This window comes from Aulonocara sp. 'chitande type north' Nkhata Bay, linkage group LG12 (genome assembly GCF_057382095.1).
Source record: "Aulonocara sp. 'chitande type north' Nkhata Bay isolate Kocher_YH1m ecotype deep benthic linkage group LG12, A_spYH_male_GT1.1, whole genome shotgun sequence".
NCBI classification, from domain to species: Eukaryota; Metazoa; Chordata; class Actinopteri; order Cichliformes; family Cichlidae; genus Aulonocara; species Aulonocara sp. 'chitande type north' Nkhata Bay.
Genome location: NC_141355.1, coordinates 12644954 through 12670667, shown reverse-complemented (window position 1 = coordinate 12670667; position 25714 = coordinate 12644954). Strand labels below are relative to the sequence as shown.

Here is a 25714-nt window from a genome sequence, read left to right as displayed (position 1 = left end):
TCGTAGGAAGTGAAGGCCAGTCGGTTTCAGAGATTTCAGCTCGCTGTGCCCTGCCTGTGATACGTCCTCCCCCTTCCAGGAGACATGATTTATGTCTTGGTTTTGCACCAAGACAGTCTAAGGGGGGATTATCACTTGAGGATTTATAATAATGCACAGAGTCTACTTTCTTGGTCATGTTATCTGTGCTCCTTAGCTGTGTACTAGCTTGCTCATCGCCATTGTTTTGAATCAAAGGCAAGGTTGTTTCATTTCCACACAGTCCATTTACCTCCACGTTTACTTCTAAGCGATGAATTTTTGTCTCCAGTACTGCAATCTTCTGCAGGAGGCTGTGGTAGTCATCTGTGGAGAGGGAAGGCATCTTGTTGCTAGTTAGCCTAGCGGTTAGCACCTTTCCAGGCTATTGAGGCTGCTCGGTGCCCAGACGCTGTAATCAGGCTTCAGCTGTGTCTAGGCCACAGACACACGGAGCGCTGAGGACAAGGTAACCATAAAATGTTGCTGTTTCTGTTAAGAACACTCTAGTCCTAATGATCTACAAGTGTCCAGAAGTTATCGCAGGTAAGCTCACACGGAAAAAAGGGAAAAAATCAGCATAAAAATCAATAAAAATCAATATAAGAAGCAAAGCATTCAAGAGCAAAGAGATGAAGCGTCCACACTCACAAAGGGGAGGAGCAAAGATCTGAAGGGCACAATCTGAGCCTCAGAGAATGCAGGAGACCCCCAGTGGAAGTCAGATCAATTCATTCAGTATGGGCAAGCTGGGATGAGCTATGACTGCAGTCAAAGTTGAAGCTACAACTATCTATTTTAGAAACTCTTTCATATCTCTTTTAGAATCTCTTTCATATCTCCATTTTGTCTAACTTATACTTGTGGTATAACCAAGCTGACAGTATCTGGGGCGATTGTGGCTCAAGAGTTGGGAGTTCGCCTTGTAATCGGAAGGTTGCCGGTTCGAGCCCCGGCTTGGACAGTCTCGGTCGTTGTGTCCTTGGGCAAGACACTTCACCCGTTGCCTACTGGTGGTGGTCAGAGGGCCCGGTGGCGCCAGTGTCCGGCAGCCTCGCCTCTGTCGGTGCGCCCCAGGGTGGCTGTGGCTACAATGTAGCTTGCCATCACCAGTGTGTGAATGTGTGTGTGAATGGGTGGATGACTGGATATGTAAAGCGCTTTGGGGTCCTTAGGGACTAGTAAAGCGCTATATAAATACAGGCCATTTACCATTTATCTCTTTTCCAAATTAAAAAAAAAAGGCAAATTAGCTCCAACGGGATAGTTGGTTCTTTTTCCAAATTTTAAATAACCAGAATATCTTCACACTACCAAATTCCTTGGAATCATCTTTTCAACAATGTCCTCATCATGTAATCATCGGGCCAGGGAGTGCTGTTTTAATGGTGACTTGTGTGACAAAGGAATCTGCTGTGATGCGAATAATGTTAATATCTGCACTCTCTTACCTGTCTGTGAAAGTTGGTTTTGGCCATAAAACTGCTCCAGCAGGTGGACAGGTGGTTCACAGGGGGCAATGTAGGTATGTATGTATGTATTTTAGGAAGGTGTGAAAAAATGCTGTAAGCAAAGAATGCTTTCAAAAAATGAAAGTGGTAATCATTTGTTTTTGTCAATCAAAAACTGCAGTGAATGAACAAAAGCAAAATGTAAATCAAATTAATATTTTGTGTGACCACCCTTTACCTTCAAAACAGCATCAATTCTTCTAGGTACACTTCTACACAGTTTTTGAAGGAACTCAGCTGGTATGTTGTTCCAGACATCTTGGAGAACTAACCACAGATCTCTTGTGGATGTAGGTTTCTTCACATCCTTCTTTCTCTTCATATAATCCCAGACCCAGTCGATGATGTTGAGCTTAGGTCTCTGTTGGGGCCATACCATCACTTCCAGTACTTCTTGTTCTTCTTTACACTGAAGATAGTTCTTAATGACTTTGGCTGTATGTTTGGGGTTACTGTCCTGCTGCAGAATACATTTGGGGCCAGTAAACAATCATTTATATTTCTGAAAGTATTATAGTGATTATACTGTAAAACAAATATTTTGTTTTGTTGTGTTGTTTTGTTTTTTTTTAATGGAAGAACTGTGACTCGCTGACTCAGAGACTTATTCCCGTGAACAAAGCAAGACAATCAGAGATTGATGCAATTCAACTTGCAAGGGGAGCCTGTCGGATCAGGGTCTCGGTGCCGAAAGCGCCTCATCTGATCCCAGCCAACCCCAAAGTGTGTGCGTGTGCGTGTGTGTGTGTGTGTGTGTGACTTCCTACTGATCACAAACGGGTCATCTCCCCTTACCCCTGTATATGGCTCAACTCCTTTAACGATCCATCATATACAAGCATAGGTGAGCCTATAAAGGGCAGGAAGTAAACATCCCTTACTAAATATGGAAACCAGAACCTTACATAGAATGTGCTTGCAGTTAAACAACATAACCTCCCCCACCATCCAACAGGCAGGGACACATGGAAACAAAAGAATGTCTTTGACCATGCAGTTTAAAACAAGGTCCACAACTTTAAGTACAACAATGACAACGTTTATCACAATCACCCTAACACTTTCCATTCAAAACCAAACTCTGCACCAGTGAAGCCCTTTATGAAAAAAAAATATTTGAAAGTGCAAAACTTAAAACAAGAACTGGAAAAGACCAAAACTTCCTACCTGGAAATCGTAGCAAAGAAAAGCCAGGAGAACTCAATTTAAAAAACAGACTCCAACAAACAAACAAAGAGAAAATGGTACTGCATGGTTCTGCAAGAGACAGGGAAAACAAAAAAACAAAAAGAGTCCAATGTTACTGTAACAAACCCACAGCAGACCCCGGTGCACGTTCATGCTTTGCAGCATACTTTATTAATACTTTGACTGTTGCTGTACATCCACACCCAGAGCTGCAGCTCTCCCGCTGCCAGCTCAACATAACACACAACCAACAACCCCAAACACAGGACCCAGTACAATATTTAAGTCGGCGAGGCCTGATTGCGGATGCCATGCAGGGAAGGCGGACGCACCAGAGGGTCAGGCAAGTCCTGAGGAGTCAGCTGAATGGTAAGAACTAGAGATGGCACGATACCACTTTTTTTTGTCCAATACCGATATCATAAATTTGAATATCTGCCGAAACCGATATGACTCCCGTATTTTTTAATCAATAAAACTGTTTTTTAATATCTTGCTGCATTTTGTATAAGTTCATACTCAAGTTTTAAAAAACAAAACACTAAAGCTATTCTCTTATACCTGTATGCAAAAAATACACTGCACCCAAACTATTTCATAGTTCAGCAATACTGATCAATTTAATAAACCTACACCATCCTCCCTATTCTGGTATTTTAAAGAGTACTAAGTAGAAATATTAAACAGCCTAACTAATAGGGTTGCCCACTCCCAGCAAAAAAAATAGGGAACCACCCTCCGCCTTGTGATGCTTAATTGACGTAATTTTAAACTTTAATGCACGTGTAAAAAAAATGCATGGAAATTAATTTTATTTCTACAATAATTAAATAGATTCAACATATTTCTTCAAATGAATTGCAGACTGCACAGATGATACCTTCCCAAAGGAAAAAGTTCTATAGCTTACTAGGGTATATATTAGACTTAATAGTTACTATATACAGTATGGACCATACATTTTTTCATCAGATTAAAACTTTGGGTGTAAGATTCGGATATTTATTAATTAAAAGCTAGACATTTTAAATGAGAATAAGAAAGAAAAATATTTCTTTGTATCCCCCTTTTCCCTGTTAATGCCCTATCGGCCCCCCTAGCAAAACTTTGCTAGACCCGCCCCTGCACAGTTACCAGCCATCAGCTACGTAGAAAAGGATCCTGGTGTACAAAGTAATATTAAATAAATTCTAACAAAAGCTTATTAATTTTAAACGTGCTGCTGTTGTTCAGCTGCTGCCTTCTTCTCTCTGGTGCAAAGTGGGCCAAAAACAAACAAGTCTCGTCAGTCCTGATTTCTCCCAGCTGTGCCCTCCTTCTGTGTCTCATTCCCTCGTTATCCCTCTGTGTATTTAGGCTCTGTGTTTCTCTTTGTCAGTGTCGTAGTCTCCCTCATAGCTGTGTGTGATTCTCCCCGTGGTTCCTGGTATACTTTATGTTTAGCTTTCCCAGTTTAGTTTAGTACTGTTTTTGTGTTTCGCTTTATGCCAGCATTAAAGCTGTGTTTTGAGGTTACGTTTTGTCTCCGTGAGTTTGCGTTTGGGTACTCTCCTGCCTGCCACACAGCCGAAACATGACACCGATATGTAATATTGGATGGGTCCATCCCTAGTAAGAACAAGATCTGGGCTATAAACACCTACGCCCTGCCATGATCAGGAACTGTGCTGGGATAATAAGCTGGACAAAGGAGGAGACAGAAGCCACTGACGTAGAGACCAGGAAGTTCCTGACCATGCATGGAGGGTTTCAACCCAAGTCCAACACCCTGAGGCTGTATGCTAAGCGTAAGGCAGGAGGCCAGGGACTAGTGATCGTCAGTACCACAGTCCAGGATGAGGCAACGAACATCCATAAATACATCAGTAAGATGGCCCCAACCAACCGCTCAGTGAATACCTCAGGCAGCAGAAACCCAAGAAAGAGGAGGAGCCATCATGGAAAGGCAAGCTCATTGCTATATGCTTACTTACTCTGGATGGCAATACTTTGGCCTCTACTAACACTGTGAAAAGTGAAATGGTTTCTTGCATTTGTGAAATATCTCAAAAAATTTGAAACATCATGTCTCAGATGCAGCGAGGGTACTGTAGAAAGAGAGAACATATTTCTACCATATATAGCCTACTTCTGCTACAGACAGTTTTTCTTTTCCACTGTCACCAAGTGCTTGCTTAAAGGGTGTTGTCTAATTTTTGGGGTTGCCTCTGTGTTATTGTTGGCTTTTATCTTACAAGGTAAAGCACCTTGAGGTGACTCTATAAATAAAAATGAATTGAACTGAATTACCTGAAGTATACCTACAAAATGTATATCTGCATACATACTGTAGCAGCATTTCATGGACAGTCTGGTCTGTTTTTATGCATATGCAAATTTTTATTTTATATGTCCTCTTTTTACCAGAGAAGAAAATATTTGTTCTGCATGAGTTTAGAAGTTTAATATAGACTCTGTGTAATGCACAGAGAGACAGATATATAGAGACACATATAAAACCACAAAAATTAGATTTAGACATACCTGCACACACATATACAAACACACACACATAACCTCAGGAAGGTATGCAGACAGCCACTGCAATGCAGAATAGAGCTTCCCCCTCCACTGTGTGGGAGACACCAATCAACGCTGAATTGGGGTGGACTCACTCTGTTATTTCAGTAGTCTGTCTTTCTCTCTGTGTCTTTATAAGTCTCTCTGTCTACCTCCACCTTCTCTTTTTTGACCTCCCCTTCTCTGTTTCTTCTCCTGCATATCTCATTTTCCACTTAGCTTGTTTTTACAGAGATGAAGAAACTGAGGGGCAGAAGAGACAAATAAGTATTGTAACAAAAAATCAAAAAAGACGATACAAAGAAATGTTGCTATATTAAGAATAACATCTGTTTAGATTTATTACATTTACTTGATAGACTGTAATATAATAAATGACATTCCCTGACTCTTGGTTTTCTTTCATAGCCTATGGGCATATTTCTATACGAAGTACTTGGGTCAGACTTTCCTCAGAAGTCCAAAGCATAGTTTTCTCCTGAATACCATACCTCAGTGTCCCTCCTCTCCATTTAGTGTCAGCAGTCAGCGATTCCTCACTAATCATTAATATCAATAAACAAGACCACAACATAGATCCCAAAACTCCACATGAGGACAAAACAAGAAATAGTTGTTTTATGTTGTCTCCAGGTTGTGATAACTTAATTAAGTAATATATCTGCTTTAGCATGTAAGCTGTCTTTCTTCTGGATAACATTAGTTAAAGTTAGTCCATTGACATTTGACCACTAACTTGTGAGTGGTTGCTGGAGATTGATAGTACTTGCTGGGGAAATAATTTCTGAAAATTACAGGTGACTGTGGCAATCTGCTCATGCTCATCCCAGATGAATGTGCCTGATCCCATCTGCCGGTGGATCACTGACTTCCTGACGGACAGGAAGCAGCATGTGAGGCTGGGAAAGAATGTCTCGGACTCTCGGACCATCAGCACCGGCTCCCCTCCGGGAGAAAGAACACAGCGTTCTTTCTCCTCTGCTCTTCTCCCTGTACACCAACTGCTGCACCTCCACCCACCAGTCTGTCAAGCTAATCAAGTTTGCAGATGACACCACCGTTATTGGGCTCATCTCGGACGGGGATGAGTCTGCCTACAGGAGGGAGGTTGAACGTCTGGTGTCCTGGTGCAGCCACAACAACCTGGTGCTGAATGCCCAGAAGACAGTGGAGATTACTGTGGACTTCAGGAAGCACACAGCCCCACTCCCCCCCCATCATCCTGACTGACACCCCCATCACCTCTGTGGACTCATTCCGCTTCCTGGGTACCACCATCACTCAGGACCTGAAGTGGGAGTCCACCATCACCTCCGTCATCAAGAAAGCCCAGCAGAGGATGTACTTCCTGAGGCAGCTGAAGAAATTCAACCTGCCAACACGGACGATGATGCAATTCTACACCGCAATCATCGAGTCCATCCTCACCTCCTCCATCACCGTGTGGTACGCTGGAGCCACTATCAGGGACAAACAGAGACTGCAGCGTGTTGTGCGCTCTGCTGAGAAGGTGATTGGCTGTAGACTCCCATCTCTGCAGGACCTGTACACCTCCAGGACACTGCGGCGTGCAGCTCGGATCTCAGCTGACCCTTCTCACCCTGGATACAGTCTGTTTGACCTGCTCCCCTCAGGCAGGAGGCTCCGGTCCATTTGCACCAGAACCTCTCGCCATAAGAACAGTTTCTTCCCCTCTGCTGTTGGACACATGAACAATAAACATACGACTGTCCCCGCCACTAACTCATGACCCTACGCTGTGTTCACTGCATCATTCCATGTTTTGGCACTGATCACCACCTGCACTCATGTATATATCTTTCTACGTAGCACTTTTAATTCTTATTCTCATGTATATATCTCATGTATATCTCATGCATATATCTTTCTACGTAGCACTTTTAATTCTTATTCTTACTTTTATTTTTTCATGTCTATTTAAGCGCAATTTATGACAGCATGTTTGCACTGAAGCACCGCAGCAATTTCCTAATGTTGTAAACCTGCTCAACATTTGGCAATAAAACCCATTCTGATTCTGATTCTAAAGCAATCACTCCCAAGTTTATTGTTATGGCACTTTCAACTGATTTTACCCAACAACAGCCAGGAACGTCCAGAAATCACTTCCAATCAGTTGTGAAATAGACATTTTCCTGTATCCCCTGGTATCACGTCAAGTGTGGCAGACAACTCTTGAGTGATGCACTTTCAAGGTACTCACTTATGTATAATGTCATACAATACTAATTTTAGTCATCAGCAGTGTTGGTCAAGTTACTTGAAAAAAGTAATCAGTAACTAATTACTGATTACTTCTCCAAAAAAAGTAATCCCGTTACTTTACTGATTACTTATTTTCAAAAATAATTAATTACTTAGTTACATAGTTACTTTTTAAAAACACGATTTACAACCTGAATAGGTGATAAAGCGATAGATCTTTCAGCCCAGTTCTACTTTTTCTGCATACTCGATCATACAAAATGTAATCAAATGGAAAAGTCCCTTTTTAAAACTTGCTTTATTCGTTTAATCTTTTAACTTTATGCATCAAGCAAAAATGTGATTATATGCAACATTCTCTGACTGGAAGAAATTTGTTTAATATTTAAACCTATTTTCTGCACATTCCAGCACATAAAATGTTTTTTTTTGTGTGTGTTTACACTCACTCTTTCAAATAGATGCAAGTAAAACACAGCAGAAAATAAATAAAGTCAAAGACTAGCGGTCCTGTTGCTCTAGAATAGAATAGAATAGAATAGCCTTTATTGTCATTGTACAGAGTACAACGAAATTGGAGTGCCACTCCCTTGGTGCAAGTTTCAATAATAAATATAAATGTAAAATATAAAAAGTACAAAAAAACAATCGTAAGTACTCAAACAATAGTATGTACAATATATACAGGATAGCAGCATTAATATAATGACAGTATGAATAGCAGCATAATATAATGACAGTGACGGTATGGAATAGTTTCAATTGTTTTTGTGCTTATTTACTACGGTGATTTTCACCAGTAAAGCAGGAGTAGGGTAGGCGGAGGTTTACCCTGGTGCAGGTGTGCCGCAGTGGTCAGTGGAAGAATCCGTGAGTTTCTCTGTGAATTTCCCATTATGTCTTAGCGCACTCGGTGCTTGCTTGGAAGTTTAGGGGTATATTTTCGCTGTAAAAAGAAGTTTTCTTCCCACGCACAATGGACACTAATGTTTTTTTGTCACTTTTTATGGAATCAAACTCAAAATAAGGTCAGTACTTCTACACTTTAAACGCTGCATATATTATCACATTGTTGATCTGCACACAGCTGTTATTACGAACGTCGCACTTGCTTACGTCACTGTCATGAGACATTCTCGCAAAAAAATCACAGGCCCTTTCTCAATTCTCAAGTACGCGAGTACGTACTCGCGTTCTCGGCGAGAACGCACGGGAGTACGGACTTGCCTAGAACGCGAGTATGGACTCATGTACTTGATGATGTCACAGGCAATGTTCCCTCTAATTTTTCACGTGTCTGAGCGAAACACACAAACTCCCTGAGCGGTCCCTTGGACCACTGTGAGCGAGAGCAGACGTGTGCACTGTGGTCATGCCAGCATCGAATCCATCCAAGTTACATGGTTTATTAAAATAATCAAATTACAGCATTTACATTTATGTTAGAATACTTTTAATTAACTGCTTTGGCCCACTTACAATGAAAATTAAAAAAAAAAAAAATCTAGTCCTGTGTAGTATGTTAACACCATTGGAAGTAAAAAATAACTTGAACTCCAATTTCGAAAACACAACTTACTACTTTTTTTTTCTTTTTTTTTCTTTTTTATAAAGCTCTGACTTGTATTATGAGTCTGTGGTCTGGGAGAGAGTCTGTGAATCTGTCTGCAAAATATAGTATATAATGACCAATGCTGGGCAGTTAATTATATAGTTACTTCTTCAAAAAAGTAACTCAGTTTGGCAAACAACAAAGTTTTTTACAGCTATTTTTTTTTAACGCAGGCAAGGCGTTTTTAAATAAACATTTCAAACTATTTAGAGAACAATCAGCTGTTCTGCATCAAATTTGATGCCACACAAATTATTTGTGCCACTCCAAAAATAATTTCTGTCCACTATGAGATAAAGGAGAACAACAGCCTGATACCTGCAGGCCTGACAACAGGAGATGTATCACTGCTGTAACACCTGTAACATTCAGCAGTCGCCTCATTGTTCTGACACACACAAAAAAAACTATTGACTACACTACACACTAACTACACAATATTTGCGCTAAACGTCTCAAATCTCTCACATCTCAAAACACCACCTCACTCCTAAAACTTCCCCCCGTTTCTTAACAACTAGATGCCACATTGCCATATCATTTTTTGATTGGTCGACATGGTACTTTTTTGGACCAATAGGAAAGGGAGAGGGGGGTGGAGTTTGTTTTTGCTCACAGGCTTTGAAGCCTTTTTTCTTATAAAACGCCGTTTTTACCGTTTCTTCCCGCAGTAAATATAAACAACGACAGTATTCAGGAAGGAAACCAAACATTGCAGATATTTTTATCATAACTCTGGTTTTACGTGGCCTATAAACACAATTTAAAAACTGGTATAAAGTCCACACTTTTTCCGTCAGTTGTTCTGTCTATCCTGCTCACATCTCCAATGGTTGTACACGTTGTCATTAACGTGGCTTCAGTCCACATCAGCCACGCCGCTTTGCTAGCTAAAACACCGGTGTCGACACGTAAGGACGCTGTCATAGCCTGTCAATGCCGTTGATTCGCTGCGTATATACGCATCGGCTAAACTATGGGATAAGGTGGCATCGTTCTAATCCCATACGGGAGCAGCCAGTCACTTACTGACTAACATTACAAAACAGAATTGTTAAAGTTTTAATTTTAATTTCAATTCAGGTTAGATTTTTTTTTTGTGCGCAATGCAGATTTTCTGTGCGCAGAGACCGTGCCAGCAATGCGGAATTGCGCACGTGCGCAGCTTAGAGGGAACATTGGTCACAGGTCCGGAGTTTTTACTGCGGTCCCCTCTTAATTTAACTGTGAGTAATATGTAATGAAGCTTAACTTTAATCACAGCCAAACCGGTTTACTCAGGAACAAATAAAACACTGAAATAAACCAAACATTAACATTTAGAAGTGATCTAAGTGACTTATATATCATGTTTAACCTCAGTAGTGAAATCTCTATTAATAAAAATAGTGTACATGTACATACATGTACATACCTTAATAAAAACAAGCAGGTGAGATGTTAGAACGCTTTTATTTTTGTTTTAGTGGACACTCAATACAATAGACAGCTACTGGGGTTTGGGGTTTGTTTAACCTGAGTGGCGAAAGACCGCGGGGGGGTTGAAAACGATGTGCCGGGAGTCCAGCTGTAATAATCCTCCACCTCGCTGTCTGCTGTGGAGCTGGCGGGTCACAGACGTCTGCGAAAACGTCGGAGCGCGTTTCGAAATATATGATATCTCGATAAATCGAGCAGATATTTGAAGTTTACACAGCTACATTCTCGCTTGAAAATAACTAATAATTTTGTGACCCAGAAGGAGTAATATTTAAAAGTTTTTAGCCCCGCTCGTCCGCCATTGCCGCGTTTGAGTTTTGGACAAAATGCATTCTGGGATATTAAGCTGTACCAAATCCCCACAAGTCAACACCGATGCATGCTCGATAAAACGGGCGGAGCGAGAACACATCCGGGACTTTTTCGCGTTCTCGACTTGATGCGTACTTCGAATTTCAACAGTACTTGGTCTCCGACTGATGCCGTATCACGAGTACACGAGAACGCAAGTATGCATAAGTACGCATATTGAGAAAGGCCCACGGTTTTAGTAACGCAGTAACGCAGCATTCCTATAGGAAAGTAATGGTAATCTAATTACCGTTTTTGCAATAGTAATCCCCTACTTTACTTGTTACTTGAAAAAAGTAATCGGATTACAGTAACGCGTTACTGCCCATCTCTGGTCATCAGTAATGTAATTGCTAAATATGTTGTTACATATAATAATAGCCAGCATGCCAGCAGTTAGCCTAGTGAATGTAACAAAGATAGATGACATATATCTGGCATTGGTTGCTTAATTTGGTTGAATCAAACATGTTTATATGTGTAAATCCTGTAATAACAAGTGCCTTATAATGCCTATTAAAAGCATACCTGGTAATACATGATTCACAATAATATGTTTTTTTGCAACATGTAACATATAAATGTGTTTTAATTTAAAAGCAGTTTTGGCCATCTGCAGGACAGACATTCCCATTTTTGTCATCCAAGAATTTGAATTATTTTATGTTTACATGATTTGATTAAAACTACATCATAAATCATGACATTTTTCCTCATGCTGATGCACTTAATTGTTATATTGTCATTTGGCATCATTGGTAGGCACTTATGAGTCTCATTCTGTCCTACCTGAAAGTCAGAGGATTGCTCAAAAACAGTGAAGAAAAACTAGTATGTAGAAAATAATTTATTTTGAAATATTTATACTATTCCATCAAAATATAACAATAAATTTTAAGTTGTGATTGTTGATTAATATACAATATTCAAAGACAAAAAACTAAATGAACAATTGCAGCATTCTTTGACTAAACTTAAAAATGTCAAGAATGTTGGTAAAGTTTTTTTTACACTTGCTGTTAAAGACTTATCCTTGAATATGTACCTTATATTTGCATACCAGTGGCATTTGGTGACTTAAAAAACGATGTTAAGTATATAACAATATAAATGAGAACAGTTTAAAAGTTACTATTATTTTAATTAAAATAAAAATTAATTAATTTAAATTAATGTAGCAAGAGAACTTAATTGAATAAAATTCTTCAATTAAATGTTATTTATATAGCACACAACAACAGTTGCCTCACCTCAGTGCGCTTTATAATGAAAGTGTCTACAATAATAAAGAGAAAACCCCAACAATCATTAGTAGAGCACTATGAGGAAAAAGTCTCTTTAGCAGGAAGAAACCTCCAGCAGAACCAGGCTCAGGAAGGGGCAGCCATCTGCTGCAACAAGTTGGGGATGAGTCTATGAAGACATGACAAAGACATGCTGTGGAACTCAGCCAGAGATTAATAATAACTAATAATTAAATGCAGAGAATTGTATAAACACACAGTGGTGTTTTTGTGTAGCTTAATCTGCGTAGCAATTTAATACAAAACTTATTAATAACGTTTTATTTTGTAGTGTAATCTCCACATGCTTCCAAGCACACTCTCTGTGTATTCACTGCCTAATTTATAGTTACAGCAGAAGGTAACATAGGCCCACTAGCTGTCCCCTGGCAGACTGTGCCATGCAGCCAGAGAAAAGGGTGGTTGGGTGATGGTAAGGACGAAGTATAGTCTTAAACAGAAGCCCCTGGTCCACGACAAAGCTGTTCATGTGTCTAACTGCTTTCCCCCACTCGGCAACACAGCCGCCGAGGATCAAACTCTGGTAATTAGTGATTCTGTTCTGAGACATGAGAAGCAAGAGACACCAGTAACCATAGTCAGTTGTCTTCCAGGGGCCAGAGCAGGCGACATTGAGGGAAACTGCTGGCTAAGGCTAAATGTAAATTCAATAAAATTAATCACATTGGCAGTTATGACACCCGTTTACAATTGGAGGTCACTAAAATTAATATTGAATTAATATTTGCCAAAGCAATTTTGGACTCTGCGGTTTTCTCTTGTATGTGAGGAGCATGATTTTGAATTAAATTCTGGATTTAACAGGGAACCAATGAAGGGAAGCCAATATAGGAGAAATACACTCTCTTTCTAGTCCCTGTCAGTACTCGACAAGACCGCAATGATGCATTGAGTATTTCTTCTTCAGTCACCTTTCTCACTTAATAGACCTATCTGCATTGAATCACACTTGGTTATTAATCTCTGGCTGTCTTCCACAGCATGTTTTGTATCCGTATTCCTTCTCTCTCTCCAACCAGTCATGGCAGATGGCCCTGCACCTCCCCGAGTATGGTTTTGCTGGAGTTTTCTTCCTGTTAAAAGGGAATTTCTCCTCCCCACTGTCACCAAAGTGATTGCTCATAGGGGATCATATGAGCATATGGGATTTTTTCTGTGTGTATTATTGTATGGTCTACCTTACAATATAAAGTGCATTGAGGTAACTCTTGTTGTGATTTGGCGCTGTATAAATAAAATTGAATTGAATTGAAGTCTAACTATAGTTAGACTACTTTACCAATTTGAAATTGTTGGTTAAACCTGCACTTATTCAATTTGCCTGTTATATTCAAAAGGACATAACACGAGTTCCACTGCCTATGATTAAAATTTTCATATTAATGTGGTAAATAGGTGATTAAAAGTTTCTTACATCACACATTGTCTAAGGAGCTTAGAAAGAAAAGCGTCTGGACTTCTTTAAGTTCAAGCAACCTAAAGAAGTCCAGATGCTTTTCTTTCCAAGCTCCTTAGACTACAATGACCTGGATGAATGAGAACCTTTACAGACTTACATCACACATCTTGGTCAGTGTATAACTAGGCAGTTTAAATCTATATCATCATTTACTAGTAGACTTACATAATTAACATTAATTATATATCTGAAAAACAAGATGTTTAACTTTTACTTTTAAAAATACATTTAGTGGAATACACCGTGAGTGACCTTTTAGATGCACCACTGCATGTGGCAAGTATATAAGGGAAAGAAAGGCGTTTGGCTGCTGTCAGTCTGGCGCAAAGCTTACAGGACAAATTTAAAGATAGTGACAAAGTCAGCTAGCAGTTTGTTTTTATGCAGGCAGATTTAGTTTCAGCTTGGATTTAATTTAGTTGTTCTGCCACTGTGGAAAACAAAGCAGTGGTGGATGGGAGCACTTTTCTTCACATTTAAGCTTTTTGGACCCATATCTGCAAGGGCTTAAGGGGAGGGGACATGAGGGCAACAGCACAAGCCATATGTAGCACTGGTGGTGAAATACTGGTAGTGGGCATGTAAGGCCTGTTAGCACTACTTCTTGCCTTCTTTGTATGTAGTATAGGCAGTATAGTTACCTTTAACAACAATACCAGAACAGAAGGGAAATATGGGCCAGATCAGACAGATTCTAGATTCGTAGGAGCCAAGGGTGTCTGACAAGAACGCTCTAAAAGTCCTGCCTCCACACCATTTATCCACATATTAATTAAACTTATGTTTTGTTTACATGCTTTGTATCAGTATTTATTATATTTAATTGCTTTTTATCAATATTTATTCCCATTGTGAAATGAGTATTTTAATCAAAAGTATATCAATATTTATGCTTTTAATCCCGTTTTTAACACTGGGTTACACATACATAAGCTGAGTCTCCAAAGAACAACTGTGTGTTAAATACATTTATTTTACAATTTTACAAACAGCTAATTACAACTACCTACCTACTACAACTCCACTCTTCCAGGAAAGAAAAGAAAACACTAAACTGTAGAGTGAATTAAAAAAACAGACATGGTGCAACAGTTCTCTGAACTCTGACGAAATTAAGGACGTTAGTCTGAGGAGGTGCGTTGACAGCCAATAATTGCTCTTTCAACACTTTGAGGGGCCTTCGCACATTATGTGCAAACACTAAATACTACACACTAAAATCGTGATATTCCTGCTTCGCCTTGCAATCAGCACACACCAGGAAAGGCAGACCTTCATCCCAGTCTCTCTCAGAGTCAAGGCAGTTTTATGCAACCTCTCTAGTGCACCTTGTGGTTGGGGATGCTATGGGCTAGAGAGGACATGCACACTACATAAAGATTGGATGCCTGCCTGAACACTTTTGATTGAAAATTTCCCTACGTTACCTCTTTGCTGCCTCCTGTGTGTCTCGATGAGAAGGTGTAGGTCTACCAGTGATGATAATCTTTATTGATGTTTTCTTATCAGTTATTTTGTTAAGATAAATAAAATCCACTTGCTCTAGAGCTACTTAGATTTACACACTGTCATAAATGCATTTTACAGTTCACAGACAGCAGTTTTTAGTTCCAGATGTGAGTGAAACAGTTTCGAGTCATGCTATCATCAGTGTCTTTTTGCTTTTTTCCATGACATTAAGAATTCTCTCCTTTTCCTTCTTTCTCCTTCATATGCTTCTCTTTTCTTTTAATGTGAGTATGCTGACTGTACAAATAATGAATTGACAGCCACCCTACTTGACAGGTAGCACAGTGGCCCAGAGCCCTGTACCCTGTTTCTTGTCATTAGTTTGACCTTTAGCACCCACTAAAAACATTGCTGCAAACCAAATGTACCCACTCCCCACTGGTACTCCTCACAGCAGGAGTCTGCAAGAAAGAACAAAATGCCATACCTCAAAAACTACTCAGGTGCTTCAGGAACACCACAAAGGTATTTACTTGACCTCCAGTCTCCCTAGAATCCAATAAGACCTTAGTCCAACAAACTCAAATAATCCACTGCCATTGTTGCAAATAAATCTTTTATCTTGAAACAGGACAACAGAAAACTAACATTTACTGTGTAAGAGGTTTTCCAGCTGCTTGTGGTCAAAGAATTTGGCAATAATTTCTTGCTATCATCAGTCACCAGCAGTATTTCAGTATTTAAGGACTGGCTGGAAACTTCAGTTCCGTGTAAAATTTAAAGTGGGTTTTTTAAAACCCCATCATTGTGGTATGCTACTATCATCAGCTATACTATCACAAATACAAACAAATATATTGTTCACAGTGCAGGGTATTTAATGGAACCCATTCTATCTGAAAGCACGAGTATGTCCAATGTGCATGTTATTTTTAGCTTATCTTTTTTCTGTCTTGGCCCATGAGGAGAAGATGAAGTCACTGGTTTTAAATTGCAAATATTTTCTAAAACTGGCCAAGTCAAACATCATCAGACTGTGACTTGAGATAATCTCATTTCAATTAGTAAAAGAAAGAACAGTGTGTTTTACCGTTGTGACAGATAGTATTTGGTTGTCTCAGTATAAGACCATTTTTCAGTTTAGTGTGAGGGTTAGACAGGGACTTTGCCTTACCTGCTGGAAGACCGCCGTCTGTGTACCCATCAACAGCTGAATGCTCCAGGGTCTATGTTGACTTGTCAGTTTTAATAACTTTTCTTTGTGTGTGTGTGTGTGCATGTGTGTGTATTTGTGTTTTTTTCAGGGAATTTGCGAAGGAGAGAGAGCGTGTGGAGAAGAGGCAAGAATTCTTGAAGCTTCGCCGACAACAGCAAATAGAGAGAGAGTTAACTGGGTACCTGGAGTGGATCTGCAAAGCGGGTCAGAAACACAATCATATCTTTACACTGCAGGTGTAAATTTAGTTATTTATATATATATTATTTATATATATATTTATATATATAGTTATATACTGATTTTTACCGTTGGATTTCAATAACAGCTTTGCTTTACTTGATGTTAGCACTATTATGACATAATTGTTTATCATAATTTGTGTTGCAGAAGAAGTGATGCTGGCTGAGGAAGACAAGAACGCAGAAGAGAAATCTTTGGATGGAGCATGGTACAAACGAAAACACAACAACTCTGGTGAGGATTGGTATCTTCAGAATCAGTTTTCAACATTGAAAACATTTACATTTAGAACAACATGCAACCATCATTAAGAAGTTAAATATAAAAAGTGAGCTGAAATCTAAAAATCTTTGGATGCACATTATAAGACTTACAGGTCCCATATTTTTTAGGTTTAAAAAAAAAACTATTTACGTTTATTATAGCTTTGTGTGTGGCTATGTGGCTGTGCATACATGTGCCTGTGTATGTTTACATGTGTGCTCATAGACCAGACTAGCTCTCATCTGCAACTCACCCAGGATTACAATTAACCTTTATTATGGTTATAAAGGTGGAAGGCCAATGAGATCAAAATGCAGGAGAGAGAAGGAGGCTCACTGAAGTTAGCATTGTAATATGAGTGCCCTTCATGCAGCTGTGACTCACTTTTCTGTCATTTGAATACCGTCCTGTTTTTTACTCTTCCTTTTTAAGAAATTCTCAATAGCAAACTTGAACTGTGTTATTTTACAGAACGCCAACAGCAGTAGAGCAAATTTGGGTGTTATGTCAGCAGAATGGAAAATATTTGTACAACCTAAATTCTTATGTCTTTTATGATAAATATTGCATAAACCAAACTGGAGGCCTCTGTTTTTTTTCCTCTTAAGTTTTATATGTATGGTAAGGCTGCCTCCTTGGTTTAGTTATGGTTGTTTTCCTTTTCACTTACCATATCTTCCACACTATAAGGCACACTTAAAATCCTTTAATTTTCTCAATGAAGACATTTCACCTCTCATCCGAGAGGCTTCTTCAGTTCTTCTCGGATGAGAGGTGAAACATCTTCAAGCAACTTAAAGAAGTCCAGACACTTTTCTTTCTAAGCTCCTTAGACTACAATGACCTGGATGACTGAGAACCTTCACAGACAACACAGCTTAGCATTCACTGTGTTTATGTTAGTATAATATAAACACAGTGAAGCTGGAGGAATTCAAACTTTTTTCCACTCAATAAAAGTTGAGGGTTCCCGATGGTTAGGAACAAATGCAATGGCATGGCAGGATGCTATAAACGGCCCAAACTTCAGTCAGGAATCAGGAGAACAACTGAGGTAATCCATCCACAATACGTGGTTAGTCATTAATATACTGCAACAACACAGGAATGGAGCAGCTGCCAGAGAAGTCAATATTAATGAATCAATGGTACGGAAGAGGAGGAAGAAAGAAGAATGAGTTCAGTAAAGTTTGACCTATCTGACTGTTTTGTTTCGCTTAATGCGCCTTATAATCCAGTGCACTTTATGTATGAAAACAGACCCGTGCCTTATAATCTGGTGTGCCTTATGGTCCGAATAATACGGTAAATCACTCATGGTCAAACCAGTGTTCCTCTCTGTCCTGGGTATGGACACCCTTGCAATTGGAAATATGGCAGCCTGCCTGAAGGTGCAGATACATGGTAGATTCCTGGTCTGGTGACGTACATCTTCTGTGTTAAGCCATCCACTTACCCAGAGGTTGTTTTGTTCTCCTAAGATCTAGATAATGTTTATTGTCATATAGACAGTCTGAAGCAGAAAAAGACAATGCTATTCACCAGACCCTATAACACAGGGGAAACTACACCTAGTCTGTATGGTTTTCCTAAGATACTTAAAAAGGCATAACTGTTTAAGAACTGTTAAAGGTATACTGTCAGTTCTGTCACCCCAAAATTCTCCAAGGTTCTGGATTTGGTCCTCAACCCAGAGGGCTCCAAAACACCACATTCCTGAACACAGGAATGGAGAATGTGGGAGACACCATTATGGAGGCATATGAAACAATTGCCTCTTAGGATGTTATGTCTCTTTTCACTTTGCCTTCCAGTTGCTGATGCAGTGCACATAGTCTCTAAGACATTACAGGATTGTGAAGGGTGCGCTTCACAACAGGAACACCCTCAACACCAACCAAATATGTCTGCTCTTGGAACTAAGTTTTATTTCACATGCAAGGGACAGACAGAGAGAAACATGGATCCACCATCAGCTTCCCAATTTCACCTGGCTAACTTAACAGTAAAAGTACTGTAAATGAACTAATGGCTCTGTAGTTCTCTATTTTCTCCATATTCATTAGTTCAGTTATAGTACTGTGAAAAAGTCTTGAGCCACACCTCAGTTCTTTATATACTGCTTCAAAAGACGCTCTTGTGGTCTAGAGGAATAGTTCTCCTTGCTAAAGCTCCTTTATACTTTTTTTCTTTGGACATTGGCTTCTTTCACTCAGTCCAGTCCTTGAACCTAATCTTTTTCAGACTTTCAAAAATTGTAAATTTTAATATTGTTGCTGATAGTTTTATATATAAATCCAATCAGTACTGAAAATCATTGTCAATGCCTGAAAAGTCAAGCATCAGAAAAAGAGTTAAGATTTGCTATTGATAAACATCATTCATAACTAAATGTGGTTATCCCAGCTGGGCATTTGTCAAAGTCGGGAACATGCATAAAGAATGATCCAGGCAATCTAGGACAGAAGGACCATTGCTCCTAAAGTAAACACTATTGGTAAGTTTTTATTTGTGAGGAGTATTGGAGCAGGTCAGACACATTTTTTTCAAAATAGAGTATTCTTTGGGCTTTCAACCCTCTATGCCAAAATTGGTCCACCCCAAGGATTAGCTCCACTGGTATACACAACTGCCAAGAGAATTGGTGTGAATTATACCATGGAGAAACAAAAAAAAAAAAAAATTGGCTAAGCAGATGGCACAGCACAGAAGAGCAACACTTATGGTGCCTATTTACACCTACAGGCAAGTTGCCATTTGTTTAGTGATCAGTGCAATATACTGGATAGGGAGGAAGTAGGCCCATTACAGGACTATATATAAGGACTATATAGAAATTATTTTTTGTGCAAACCCTTTTGCATTTAATATTATTATGGCTTGTGCTGGATGAAACACTTTTCCCATTGAAAATGCCGTCTCCAGACAAACAGAATCAACTTTGATTTCCTCCTTTGGATTATTGAGTTCTGTCAAGGCACAATAGCTGAAAAACTGAATATTGCGTGGCATGTGGCAGAGTGAGGAAACCCCCCAAAACAAAACAAAACCAGAAGACTATTAATATATTATTAATAATATAATATTAAAGTATATGAGCTGCTTTCTGACTTAGTTCATATTCCTTTTTTATTTTTGTGTTTCCTTGATGTATTTGCAGTGCTAAAACGGACCAGGAAGAGTAAGAATGATCTCATCAATGCAGAGGAAGGGGAGGACCACTTTACTGACATCTCATCTGTTGGTGAGGACAGTGCCTTAGATTTGTGATGGTTCTGTATGTTAAACACACAGCATATCAATTGTCCCCACTGCAAACATTTACATCTGTTAATTGTAACATTAAAACCACTGACAGGTTATGTGATTAATTTGGATTATTTGTTAAACTGCAATATCGTGCTGGAAGACCTTGGGTCTTTATATGGCTGTTGCTTTGAAATGTTGGACTTTGTAGGACTTGGTCCCCTCCATAATTGTACCAGCAGGGACATGTTTAGCCACATGGTGTCCTTAAACTGCTTGCTCTCTGGCTGGTGTCCAAAAATGAAGTGGGCTTCATAGATAATTGGGAAATATCCTTGGAAACACTGGACTTTTTTGGGAGAAATTGTGTCCATCACACTTTACATGGAGCAGCTCTCACTTCTAGAATTCTAGACGAATTTATCAAACACCCCAAAATGTGACTGTCCAAAGTTTGAGTTTACATTTTACATGCATCTCTGAAGTTTTGCTCCTCCCCACTCCTCCAATATCTCATTCCCATAGAGACTGATACTTTTCTTATACTATCAAAAGCCAAATCAAAGAATAGCAAAAATCAATTTAAGTTTACAAATATGATACCTTCATATTTATCTCTTTATCTTTCAATATAAAGTTAATTCACACAGCTGTTGTTTTGAAATGACACTACAGCTTTGTGAATAAAATAGAATCGAATTGAACTGAACAGTCTGTAATCGTTTCAGACAGTTTTGCTGTCATGTTCAGGAAACCCTTTTGCTGTAGGCAGCAGTGCCTTCCAGCAGCAGGACAATACTCCCCATCACACAGCACAAACTGCATAGGAATGTTCTGAGGGAACAAAAAAGAGTCAGTGCCTTACTTAGTTGGCCTCCACACTTCCCAGATGATCTCAGGGATGCACCACAACAAGCCTAATTTCGAGACCCACTGAACCCACAAGATTAATATATCAGACACTAAAGGAGATAACAATAGACCCTTTCCTTAATAAGTCAGAGATGCTTTGGTAATAAAAAGGGTATCAACCCAAAATTAATTTTAATATTGTTGCTGATAGTTTTATCTATAAACCCAATCAGTACTGAAAATCATTGTCAAGACCTGCAAAATCAAGCATCAGTCAAGCTTGCTTACTGTCTTAAATCAATACTATGTAATGGATACTTGAAAAGGAGTTAAGATTTGCTATTGACAAACATCATTCGGTAGATGGTGTTATTTTAATTCTGTTAAGCTGATTGCAGAAAAACAGAAAGTGAAATAAGAAAATCATAAGTAGAGGATGAAAAAGATTATACTGTTTATCAGGGCTTTCTGTGTCTTTAAAGGCTCTTAAATCTCCATCCATCCATCCATCCATTCACTTCCGCTTATCCGTTTTTAGGGTTGCAGGGTCTGGAGTCTATCCCAGCTGTCATAGGGCGAGAGGTGGGGTACACCCTGGACAGGTCGCCAGTCACAGGGATACACAGGGACAGACAACCATTCGCACCTATGGGCAATTTAGATTTTTCAATTAACCTATTCCCACAAAGTGCATGTCTTTGGACTGTGGGAGGAAGCCGGAGTACCCGGGGATAACGCAAACATGGGGAGAACATGCAAACTCCACACAGAAAGACCCCGGCCTGATGGTGGAATTGAACTCAGGACCTTCTTGCTGTGAGGCAACAGGGCTAACCGTGCTGCCCGGGTCTTAAATCGGGTCTTAAATCTATTACAGGTCTTAAATGCTTTAACTCAAGTCACTGCAGTATCTGGTGCTGCTGTTTTAGCTTAATTTGCACATGTAGATTATGCACTTTGACTGCTTAAAGACTGTGTTTGGTCCGGGGCGGAAAACATACATAAAGGTGTTAAGAAGCGGACCCAAACACAGGTCTCTTCAGAGAGAAAACAGTGAATTTACTGTATCTACAGTGAAAAACAATAGGGAAAACATATACAAGTCCTGGAACTGGACTTGTATATACACCCCAAGGTGGTGATCTTCAAAATCCCCACACAGTGCTCGCGTCCGTGAACATTGGAATGGCATATATCCAAACTCATATCCAATCTGTGACTCTGCTCCTGTTTCCTAGTAAAGATAAACACAATAAGTCAGCTAGGCAATCCGTCTTCAAAGCAAGGTTTTTCAAAAGCAAGTCCATGGCTGTACTGACGAGGTAAACTGAAGGATCGAGTGTCAACTGGACCTCAGCCACACTGTTAAATAAGACGCTCCTGATGCCGGTAATCAGCAGCAGCTGGCGGCGGCTGACGAGCAGCAGGTGTGGCTGCCTCCAGCACGAGAACACTTCTGGGTCAAAGGATCACCCGGCGCCCAATATTTCCGGGGGCGTGAGCATCAACTTTTATGCACATTACAGGGAGATGGAAAAAAGGAGATAGAACAACAAAATACTACACACGACAACAGAATATGCTTAACTAGACCATTGGGCAGGGTGACCCGCAAGGATCGCCAGCCCAGGGTAAACCTAAAACACATGGGCCCCCAGACAGGCCCATGACAGTCAAATTCAGAAGACTATACACTAAAGTAGGAGAGCACCAAACTCTATCCTGATATATACATGATTTGAAACATTACCCTTAATTTTTTTAATTAATTGACAATAATTTATATCAAAAACTCCTAAATCAGACCAAATAGGAGTCAATTTAGGCCTGGCAGGCTATTGGGCTTTTCATAAAAGTAGCATGTTAATGAAAAATGGCTTTAGAATAATGAAGAATACTGGCGGTTTTAGCAACAACATTTTTAAATGACTAAATGCATAATCGCCACAAAATACTTTAACTTTACCTTATTCTTCATTTTGATTTGAGGTCAACATATTTTCTTGAAAAACACAGATTTTAACTTTTGAGTTATAGTTCCATCTTGAGTTTGGCTTAAATTTAAAAGAAATATTGCAAAGTTTTAAAATAAATTTGATAAGGCTTGTTGTACAGTATACAGTGTCAATAACAGCTAAGTAGAGACAAACATAAAACTGGATAATGTAGTCACTTAGGTGATACAGTATGAGTCAGAGGTCGTGTCATAAACTGGCTGTGTGGAGGCAGATGAGCACCCAAACGCAAAACTCACGGAGACAAAAAGCTGAACTCAAAATCACTGCTTTATTGCAGGCTTCACAAAGAAACAGAACTAAACTGGGAATGCTAACTGAGGACCGAGGGAACACAAAAAGGCACACATGTTCGGGGAGGAGACAGTCGCGACACTGAACTGAGGGAGACATGCACATAAAAGTCACAAGGGGAAATCAAATAAGGAACAACTTAACAGAGCAACACAGGAGCCATGGCCTAAATAAAGAACAAAATACAAAAATACATGAAAACTAAGAATGCTGGGCCAACATGGCCCAGGATCATGACAGGTCGGGTTTAAAATAGAACAGGAAATGATTATCCCACTAGTCTTCCTGTGCCAGTAATGAAATTCTAATGGAACCATTTTTCTCCTTTCCTTTTTTGTCCAGTCCCACTTGACATTTGGGCTTAATTTAAGTTACTGAAAGTTTAATATAGTAGAGGCTAAATAGGAACAAGAAAGAATTAAAAAAAAAAAAAAAAACAGAAGAAAACCATGAATCAATATATGAACATTACCTGATGCTGCTGAAAGTTACAGAGGTTTTATTAGAGACAAAGCTAAGCGCTTTGCAATTTGGCATAATTTGTAAAAATTTAAATTTCTTTGGTATTGAACAGCATGAATCATGCTTTCTCGTTGGAGGTCATTTTTGAACAAACAAGCACTGTGCACAACAGTAAATTGGTGTGTAATAAGCCTGGAAGCACAATAAGTAAGTGAATAATGCAGAAAATACAATTTTTTGATGGTAAATTGGCCTCTGAGTACACTGAGAGTGAGAGCGGTGGGGGATGTAAAAGCAAAAGTAAGAGGGAATTCATGACAATGTTTATCAAATGTAAAGCGTAGTTTTGATCTTCTTTTGCTACTTGTTCAGTTAAATTTGGTTGGAGAGGGACAAAACCTGCAGCTCCACTCCAGAATCTGTGAGATGTACTGTGAGATGGCGTTCAGCACTTGACGGCATGCCCGGTAAACTGGGATATGCTCTTTGTGTTTGCGTCTTTTTGTAGAATCCGTTTACCTGCTCTCATTTGCTGTTTTAGTTGTTTGAGGGTAAAAACTAGAATTAGTTTTGTAAGCTTTAACCTGAGATTCTGGTGTTTCTGCCAAAATACATTTGTGTTTAAAAATCAATTTAGGATTTAATCAATCGATATCACATTGCTCAAACTAAAATCAATTTGAATTGGGAAATCGATTTTTTAAACCCACCACTAGTGCGTACTAAAAGTTACATATTATTGGGTTTCAGTTTGATTTTTGGGATGTTTCTTAAATTAAAGAAATAAGACTGGATGATCTTTGAGAGGTGCTATTCAAAACAAACACTGGTCAAAAATAATACAATGCTTCCTAACAGCTGATTTGATGTTGTTAACCTTGGGCTAAGTGTAAAAGCAGACCTCCTTAGCTGTCTGGGCCAAATAAAGTAAAGATGAGGATAAATATAATGAGAAGTGCCAGGAATACTAAGCCAATTCTGTAATCTGTCAGTAAGAATGATCAGTCTTAATCTACTTTAAGATCCATGGCTCTAGCTGATTATAATCAAACATATCTTGATTTGGAAGGAGCACCTCATTTTTAGACTTGGTAACTTTATTGCAATTTTGTATCTTTTGCTCCAACTGCCCCCCCAGGGTCGCCATATGCTCGGGCAAGTGTGAAGAGCAAGAATGAGAGTTCATCTTACTTCAGGAGGAAAGAGAAGAGGATTCGCTTCACCATCCGGCGTCTGGTTAAATCCCAGAGCTTCTACTGGACAGTGTTATGTCTGGTTGGCCTAAATACACTGTGTGTAGCTATAGTACACTATGACCAGCCTGAGTGGCTTACCTATGCACTATGTAAGTATTCAACAGTTCTATACATTTTAAATAATTTTCTTGTAATCCTGTATGTTTTCATGGACCTGTACGTTTTCAAAATCAATTTTAACTATAGTTACTAGTTGCTTAATATTAAATGTATTTTAGCCATTACTTGATATAAAAAATTCTCATATCAGTGCATGGATGGCTTTATTATTTTATTTTGGCCATGATACAGCTTGAAACATGATAGTTGTCAAAATGGATTTCAAGTGATTCTCTACTCATTGTTGAGATGGAGCGCTTTTTAGCCAGTTAAACCACGAAGAGGACCATTATCAACAGTTGAAGCAGTATTTACATGAAAGTAACTGCAAGTGTGCCATTCAAAATGAAAACATAAATACTCATGCCACTCTTTACCACCTAAAGTAGATAGCTTACACCTGTTGGTTCCGTCTTACCAGTAATGTTATAACAAATCAATATTACAGTTGTGGTCAGATGTTTACATTCATTCGTTATGGGAATGAATGTCATGGTAATTTTGAGCCTTCAGTGATTTCTTTTAACTCTTAGTTCTTTCGCCTGGATGGAATTGTTGTACAACATACACATTTAATGACTTTAAAAAGCAAGAATTGGGTGCACAAGCTG

General features: G+C 39.2%; 1 protein-coding gene across 1 annotated transcript in view; it reads left to right on the top strand.

The window, feature by feature from the left end:
• The window catches only part of LOC147317005 (voltage-dependent N-type calcium channel subunit alpha-1B-like), a 337402-nt gene that overhangs the window by 100345 nt on the left and 211343 nt on the right, over nucleotides 1-25714 (top strand). Inside the window, exons 8-11 of the mRNA XM_086313576.1 lie at nucleotides 16461-16576; nucleotides 16763-16849; nucleotides 20040-20123; nucleotides 24887-25093. Of these exons, the coding sequence (XP_086169702.1) occupies nucleotides 16461-16576; nucleotides 16763-16849; nucleotides 20040-20123; nucleotides 24887-25093 (494 nt within the window). The remainder of the gene's footprint in view (nucleotides 1-16460; nucleotides 16577-16762; nucleotides 16850-20039; nucleotides 20124-24886; nucleotides 25094-25714) is intronic.